The sequence below is a fragment of the Salarias fasciatus genome, chromosome 1, assembly GCF_902148845.1.
Source record: "Salarias fasciatus chromosome 1, fSalaFa1.1, whole genome shotgun sequence".
Taxonomy (NCBI): Eukaryota; Metazoa; Chordata; class Actinopteri; order Blenniiformes; family Blenniidae; genus Salarias; species Salarias fasciatus.
The window spans coordinates 40,341,034-40,349,005 of NC_043745.1; the positions used below are offsets into that span (position 1 = coordinate 40,341,034).

Here is a 7,972-nt window from a genome sequence, read left to right on the forward strand (position 1 = left end):
GTTGACAGTCGTCCGTCCGACTGTTGCTGTCCCGTCAGGCGGCGCTACACTGATCCTCCAGCTCCGTCCTCCAGTGTCTCCGTCCTCCAGTGTCTCCGCCCTAAAGCGTCTCCGTCCTCCAGTGTCTCCGTCCTCCAGCTCCGTCCTCCAGTGTCTCCGTCCTCCAGCTCCGTCCTCCAGTGTCTCCGTCCTCCAGTGTCTCCGTCCTCCAGTGTCTCCGTCCTCCAGCTCCGTCCTCCAGTGTCTCCGCCCTAAAGCGTCTCCGTCCCCCAGCTGGACAGACTCACTGGTCCACTTATTGAACTCTCAGTGACCTTTGATCAGAAGAAACACCTGCAGAGCTGCTGTCTCTCTCTGTCTGTCTCTCTGTCTCCTTCTGTCCTCTCTCTAAGCTCTTAGCGTCACTTTTAGAGACGAGAGACGAGAGACGGGAGACAGGAGAGGACAGACGGGAGACGAGAGACACTTGGCACCAGCTCCGTCTCAGATGTTGGAGCTGATTCCTGTTTCAGTCACGATCAGCTGATAAATTTAGAGCTGACATGTGTGTGTGTGTGTGTGTGTGTGTGTGTGTGTGTGTGTGTGTGATCTTCTCTGACCATGAAGAAACACATTTTTTTTTATTTTTTATAAAATCTTGAAGGTGCTTCAGTAACTGAGGAGTTTCTTCCAGTGAAATGATGAAGAGCTGAGGAGCCCCCGCTCGCCCCCCCCCCCCCCTCCCCTCCTCCCCCCCTCCTCCTCCCTGGACCAATCAGAGGGCGGCGGCCGTCAGCCAATGGCGGCGCGGCATGGTGATGTCATGCGGAGGCTGCTGTGTGGTGCTGATGCTGAGGAGCCGCAGACGCTGGAGGCTGCAGGTGAGTGAAGGACGGAGCTCCGTCCCCCGTCTCTCCGTCCGCTGTCTCTCCGTCCGCTGTCTCTATGTCCGCTGTCTCTCCGTCCGTCTCTTCCTCCGTCTCTCCGTCCAGCCTTTCATCCATCCATCCTTTCTTTCTCTTCTTGCTGCTCTTTTGTTCTTTCTGCTGCTGCTGGTTTTGTATCCTGAGCTTCACTGGAAACAATGACATCATCCCACACACACACACACACACACACACACACACACACACACACAGACACACAGACACACACACACACACACACACACACACACACACACTGCTCCGGCTGCAGGTCTCCTGCTGAGGGTTCCAGACGAGACGTTCTGGGTTTTCAGGGTTTTCTTGTTTTCTGTCTCTGAAGTTCTTCATTCAACTCATCTTTCATGTCCAAGCGAGACGGGTTCTCCAGGTTCTCCAGGTTCTCCAGGTTCTCTGGTTCTCTGGGTTCTGAAGGTTCTCTGGGTTCTGAAGGTTCTCTGGGTTCTGAAGGTTCTCCGGGTTCTCTGGGTTTTCTGGGTTCTCCAGGTTCTCCGCCTCATGACGGGTTCTTGGTCTCATGTGTCGGTTCCTTCATGTTCAGTTCCTTCATGTCGGGATTCAGTGTTTTCAGACATGATGAGTCGATGTCAGAGATTGATTCCAGTTCATGTAGCTCCTTGGTGGAGTCTTCCTCTCTCCACTCCTCCCTCCCTCCCTTCCTTCCTTCCTTCCTTCCTCCCTCCCTCTCTTCCTTCCTTCCTTCCTTCCTCCCTCCTTTCCTTCCTTCCTTCTTTCCTTCGTCCCTTCCTTCCTTCCTCCTTCTCTTCCTCCCGTCCTTCCTTCCTCCCTCTCTTCCTCCCTTCCTTCCTTCATTCCTCCCTTCCTGCCTTCCGTCCTCCCTCTCTTCCTTCCTTCCTTCCTCCCTCTCTTCCTCCCTCCCTTCCTTCCTTCCTTCTTTCCTTCGTCCCTTCCTTCCTTCCTCCCTCTCTTCCTCCCGTCCTTCCTTCCTCCCTCTCTTCCTCCCTTCCTTCCTTCATTCCTCCCTTCCGTCCTTCCTTCCTCCCTCCCTTCCTTCCTTCCTTCGTTCCTTCCTTCCTCCCTCCCTTCCTTCCTTCCGTTCTTCCTTCCTCCCTTCCATCCTTCCTTCCTTCCTCCCTCTCTTCCTCCCTTCCTTGCTTCCTTCCTTCCTTCCTTCGTTCCTCCCTTCCTTCCTTCCTCCCTCCCGTCCTTCCTTCCTTCCTTCCTCCCTTCCTTCCATCCTTCCGTCCTTCCTTCCTTCCTCCTTCCTTCCTCCCTCCCTTCCTTCCTTCTGTCCTTCCTTCCATCCTTCCTTCCATCCTCCCTTCCTTCCTTCCTCCCTCTCTTCCTTCCTTCTTTCCTCCCTCCCTTCCTTCCTTCCTTCCTCCCTTCCTTCCTTCCTTCCTTCCTTCCTTCCTTCCTCCCTTCCTTCCTTCCATCCTCCCTTCCTTCCATCCTTCCTTCCTTCCTTCCTTCCTCCCTCCCGTCCTTCCTTCCTTCCTCCCTCTCTTCCTTCCTTCCTCCCTTCCTTCCATCCTCCCTTCCTTCCATCCTTCCTTCCTTCCTCCTTCCTTCCTTCCTCCTTCCTTCCTCCCTCCCTTCCTTCCTTCTGTCCTTCCTTCCATCCTTCCGTCCATCCTCCCTTCCTTCCTTCCTCCCTCTCTTCCTTCCTTCTTTCCTCCCTCCCTTCCTTCCTTCCTTCCTTCTTTCCTCCCTCTCTTCCTTCCTTCCATCCTCCCTTCCTTCCATCCTTCCTTCCTCCCTCCTTCCTTCCTTCCTTCTGTCCTCCCTTCCTTCCATCCTTCCTTCCTTCCTCCCTTCCTTCCTTCCTTCCTCCCTTCCATCCTTCCTTCCTTCCTTCCTTCCTCCCTCTCTTCCTTCCTTCCATCCTCCCTTCCTTCCATCCTTCCTTCCTCCCTTCCTTCCTCCCTTCCATCCTTCCTTCCTTCCTTCCTTCCTCCCTCTCTTCCTTCCTTCCATCCTCCCTTCCTTCCATCCTTCCTTCCTTCCTCCTTCCTTCCTCCCTCCCTTCCTTCCTTCTGTCCTTCCTTCCATCCTTCCTTCCATCCTCCCTTCCTTCCTTCCTCCCTCCCTTCCTTCCTCCCTTCCTTCCTCCCTCCCTTCCTTCCTTCCTTCTTTCCTCCCTTCCTTCCTCCCTCCCTTCCTTCCTCCCTTCCTCCCTCCCTTCCTTCCTTCCTTCTTTCCTCCCTTCCTTCCTTCCTTCCTCCCTCCCTTCCTTCCTCCCTTCCTTCCTCCCTCCCTTCCTTCCTTCCTCCCTTCCTTCCATCCTTCCTTCCTTCCTCCTTTCTTCCTCCCTCCCTTCCTTCCTTCTGTCCTTTCTTCCATCCTTCCTTCCATCCTCCCTTCCTTCCTTCCTCCCTCTCTTCCTTCCTTCCTTCCATCCTTCCTTCCTTCCTCCTTTCTTCCTCCCTCCCTTCCTTCCTTCTGTCCTTTCTTCCATCCTTCCTTCCATCCTCCCTCCCTTCCTTCCTCCCTCCCTTCCATCCTTCCTTCCATCCTCCCTTCCTTCCTTCCTCCCTCTCTTCCTTCCTTCCTTCCTCCCTCCCTTCCTTCCTCCCTTCCTCCCTTCCATCCTTCCTTCCTTCCATCCTCCCTCCCTTCCTTCCTCCCTCCCTTCCATCCTTCCTTCCATCCTCCCTTCCTTCCTTCCTCCCTCTCTTCCTTCCTTCCTTCCTCCCTCCCTTCCTTCCTCCCTTCCTCCCTTCCATCCTCCCTCCCTTCCATCCTCCCTTCCTCCCTTCCATCCTTCCTTCCTTCCGTCCTCCCTCCCTTCCTTCCTTCCTCCCTCCCTTCCTTCCTTCCTTCCTCCTTCCTCCATTCCGTCCTTCCTTCCATCCTCCCTTCCTTCCTCCCTTCCTCCCTTCCATCCTTCCTTCCTTCCGTCCTCCCTCCCTTCCTTCCTTCCTTCCTCCCTCCCTTCGTTCCTCCCTCCCTTCGTTCCTCCCTTCCTTCCTTCCTCCCTTCCTTCCTTCCTTCCTCCCTCCCTTCCTTCCTCCCTTCCGTCCTTCCTTCCATCCTCCCTTCCTTCTTTCGTCCCTTCCTTCCTCTCTGCTGTCCCTCCATCCTGTTCCCTCCTTCCTGTCTGTCCCCTCACTGTGTTTCTTGTCTTGACAGTGTGTCTCTCTGTGTCCTCAGGTCCAGACTGTCCCTCACCGCAGTGTCTTTGAGCAAACGGCAGCAGGAAATGACTCTGGCAGGTGAGAGCGCCACTTCCTGTTTCCCTCCGAGCTTCTTCCTGAGTCGTCCTGGTTCTGGGCTCTGATTGGCTGCTGCCTCTTCTTCTCTGAACCCTCCAGCGTACCGGGACAAGATGCGGGAGCTCCCCCTGGTGTCCCTGCTCTGCTCCTGCATCAGTCCTCCAATCAGAGAGCAGCCGGCCGAGCAGGACGGTCAGTGAGAGCTGGAGGACGGAGGGGGGGGACGGGCAGGGGGACGGAGAGGAGGACAGGCAGGGGACAGGGAAGGGGACAGGCAGGGAGACAGATGGAGACTTTGTGTCCTCCCAGCCGTCTGTCTCTCTGTCCCCTGTGGATCCCTGTGACTGGTCTTCACCTGTTGTCCCTCCCTGTGACCTGGAGCGGCCCCCGCGGGGGTCCGGGGCCGCAGCTTGGCTAACGCGTGTCCGTCCCTCTGTCCCCGCAGCGGCCGGCGTGGTGGACCTGAAGCTGAGCAGCATCCGGGACCTGGAGGTGGTCCAGCTGAGCCAGCGCTCCAGCGGCCAGGCCTTCCAGGTCATCCTCAAGCCCCCCAGCTTTGACGGCGGCCCCGACCCCCGGGCCACCACGCCCCCCCGAGGCAAGCCCTCGCTGCAGGACATCCAGAAGAAGCTGGACGCCGCGCAGGAGCGCAGGAAGGTGGGTGAGGACGGGGACGGACCAGCTGGTCCTCTGGTCTCCTCCTGAAGGAGCAGGCAGTAACGTTACCGCCTCTCTCTGCCCCTCCCCCTCTTACTCCTCCCTCTCCCTCTGGCCCCTCCCCTCACTCTGGCTACTCCCCCTATGGCTCCGCCCCTCCCTCTGGCCCCTCCCCCAGTGTCAGGAGGCGGAGCTTCTGAAGCACCTGGCCGAGCGGCGGGAGCACCAGAGAGAGGTCGCTCAGAAAGCTCTGAGCAAAGAACGCCAGGAGAACCGAGCCAAGGAGGAGCGCCTGAACGCCTCACAGCAGCAGGAGGAGCACCTGAATGCCTCACAGCAGGAGGAGGAGCGCCTGAACGCCTCACAGCAGGAGGAGGAGCGCCTGAACGCCTCACAGCAGCAGGAGGAGCGCCTGAATGCCTCACAGCAGGAGGAGGAGCGCCTGAACGCCTCACAGCAGGAGGAGCGCCTGAACGCCTCACAGCAGGAGGAGCGCCTGAACGCCTCACAGCAGGAGGAGGAGCGCCTGAACGCCTCACAGCAGCAGGAGGAGCGCCTGAACCCCTCACAGCAGCAGGAGGAGCGCCTGAACGCCTCACAGCAGGAGGAGGAGCGCCTGAACGCCTCACAGCAGGAGGAGCGCCTGAACGCCTCACAGCAGGAGGAGGAGCGCCTGAAGGTCTCACAGCAGCAGGAGGAGCGCCTGAACGCCTCACAGCAGAGGAGGAGCGCCTGAACGCCTCACAGCAGGAGGAGGAGCACCTGAACGCCTCACAGCAGGAGGAGCGCCTGAACGCCTCACAGCAGGAGGAGTGCCTGAACGCCTCACAGCAGCAGGAGGAGCGCCTGAACGCCTCACAGCAGGAGGAGGAGCGCCTGAACGCCTCACAGCAGCAGGAGGACCTGAACGCCTCACAGCAGCAGGAGGAGCGCCTGAACGCCTCACAGCAGCAGGAGGAGCGCCTGAACGCCTCACAGCAGGAGGAGCAGGAGCAGCAGGAGGTGAGGATCCAGTGAATCAGTAGTTTTGTGAATGAGGTTTCCATGACGTTTCCATGACAACGTTTCCATGACAGCGTTTCCATGACAACGTTTCCATGACAGCGTTTCCATGACAGCGTTTCCATGACAACGTTTCCATGACAGCGTTTCCATGACAGCGTTTCCATGACAACGCATCTTTTTGTGTTTTTGCTGGAGAAAACCATGTCGTCCTCCTGTCGGTCCACTGGGTGGTGCTGTTTGTTCTGGTAACCAGAGAACACTCTGGAACTCAGACCTTCACATGGACAGAACACCAGGCGGGATTGTTGCTATGGTGACTGTCAACTCTAGAACTACTGAGTCCAGGAGGACCTGGCCTGGAACCAGGACCAGGTCCAGGACCAGGTCCATGAGAATCTTGAGTTTTCAGTTTTGTTGTCATGGAAACAAACACAAAACGTGCGTAAGCCTGGTGTTTTCACTGGAGAGGTGTAGGAGAGGGTGGAGCAGGGCGGAGACCTGCTGTCCTCAGACTGTCTGACTGTCCCCCCGTCCTGCAGGTGTCCTGATGGCCTGATCACAACACAAGCTCAACTTCACCTGAGAGCCTCTGAGCGGCGGCCGAGCCGCCAGAGCGTCGGGCCGGCGGCGGCGCTCCGACCGGGAGCCGGAGAGGAGGAGGAGGAGGAGGAGGAGGAGGAAGAGGAGGGGGAGGAGGAGGAGGGGGAGGGGCCTCCTCCCTGCAGCAGGACCATTTCTACCAACCAGACAGACTGGGACCAGAACCAGAGCTGCACTGGACTCACTGTGCTTTGTTGCCATGCCAACAGTGCCAGTGTGCAGTGTCTGTGTGTGTTCAGTGTGTGTGTGTGTGTGTGTCTGTGTGTGTGTCACAGCCCAAAGAAGAAGACCCCCCCCCCCAAGAACTCTGCATGAGCAGGACTTTACAATCACTCAGACTGAACAGCTCCACCTGGTGACCAGAGTCCGTCACTGTAGGAGTCTGGAGGGACCTGGGGGGCCTGGGGGGTCTGGGGGGCCTGGGGGGTCTGGGGGGCCTGGGGGACTTGGAGGTCTTGGGGGTCTGGGGGGCCTGGGGGGCTCTGGGGGTCTGGGGGGTCTGGGGGGTCTGCCAGGGGGACTGGAGGTTCCTTCTGATGGAACTTGAAAGTGGCTGCTGGAGTTTTTTTTTTTTTTGTCTCATGACATCATCAGCAGTGATGCATTCTGGGTAACCTGAAGGGCAAAGAGCTCATCAACATCTAGACCCAACTGGGCGGGGGGCGGCACACAGACTCATGGTGATGAAGGTGATGATGATGATGAAGGTGATGATGATGATGAAGGTGTACAGAAATCAAGCTCTATTTTAAAGTTCTGAATAAAACAGCTGACCTCTTTACCCTGAGTCTCCTTCTGTCCTGAAACCACTTCAGACTCTGGACCAGGGATTTCCTCCAGGGACCAAGTGGGTCCAGGAAGGTCCAGCAGGGTCCAGCAGGGTCCAGCAGGGTCCTGTAGGGTCCAGAAGGGTCCTACAGGGACCAAGTGGGTCCAGGAAGGTCCAGCAGGGTCCAGCAGGGTCCTGTAGGGTCCAGAAGGGTCCAGAAGGGTCCAGAAGGGTCCTACAGGGACCAAGTATACATGAAGTCTTTCAGGAGTTGAAGGTTTAAGGTTCTTTAGGTGGAGATGCAGAACAGAGCGTAGGTCCTCCATAGTTCTGAATCTGAACTCAAACGCCCCACAACCAGAACCCTGCTGAGCAAGGAATCATGGGAGATTCCTGACATCATTCAAGATGGCCGCCTCCACTATTCTCAATCAATCAATCAGTTTATTTTTGTACAGCCCAGTATCGCAGCAGCAGCTGCCTCCGAGGCTTCAAGATGTTACATTGGTCGGTAAAAATGTCAAAGATTGATAAAGACTCTGATGATAACAATGAATCACAGTGTAGAGTCTATAAACAGTCCCAGACAGAACAGAACGGTGAACAGTCCACAACAGCTCGTCAATGACTGAACTGAGTCATGTTAGAATGTTAAAGCAATAAAAACAGTGAATAAGCATCATGTTAATATGTCAGATTCACAGTAACGAGACAAAACGAAGCAACCACCGCCTTAGACCCTCACATCCGGCAAGAAAAACCTCCAGAAACCCAGTGGGAAAAGAAGAGATCTTGGGGAGAACCACAGTATGGAGGGATCCCTCTCCCAGGGACGGACAGCT

General features: G+C 56.8%; 1 protein-coding gene across 1 annotated transcript; it reads left to right on the plus strand.

The window, feature by feature from the left end:
• Positions 1-4,040: 4,040 nt before the first annotated feature.
• stmn4l (stathmin-like 4, like) lies at positions 4,041-6,317 on the plus strand. Its single transcript, XM_030092954.1, has 5 exons — positions 4,041-4,099; positions 4,199-4,291; positions 4,545-4,756; positions 4,935-5,106; positions 6,301-6,317. The coding sequence occupies exons 1-5, from the start codon at positions 4,087-4,089 to the stop codon at positions 6,315-6,317; spliced, it is 507 nt and encodes a 168-aa protein (XP_029948814.1). The 5' UTR covers positions 4,041-4,086.
• Positions 6,318-7,972: the final 1,655 nt, after the last annotated feature.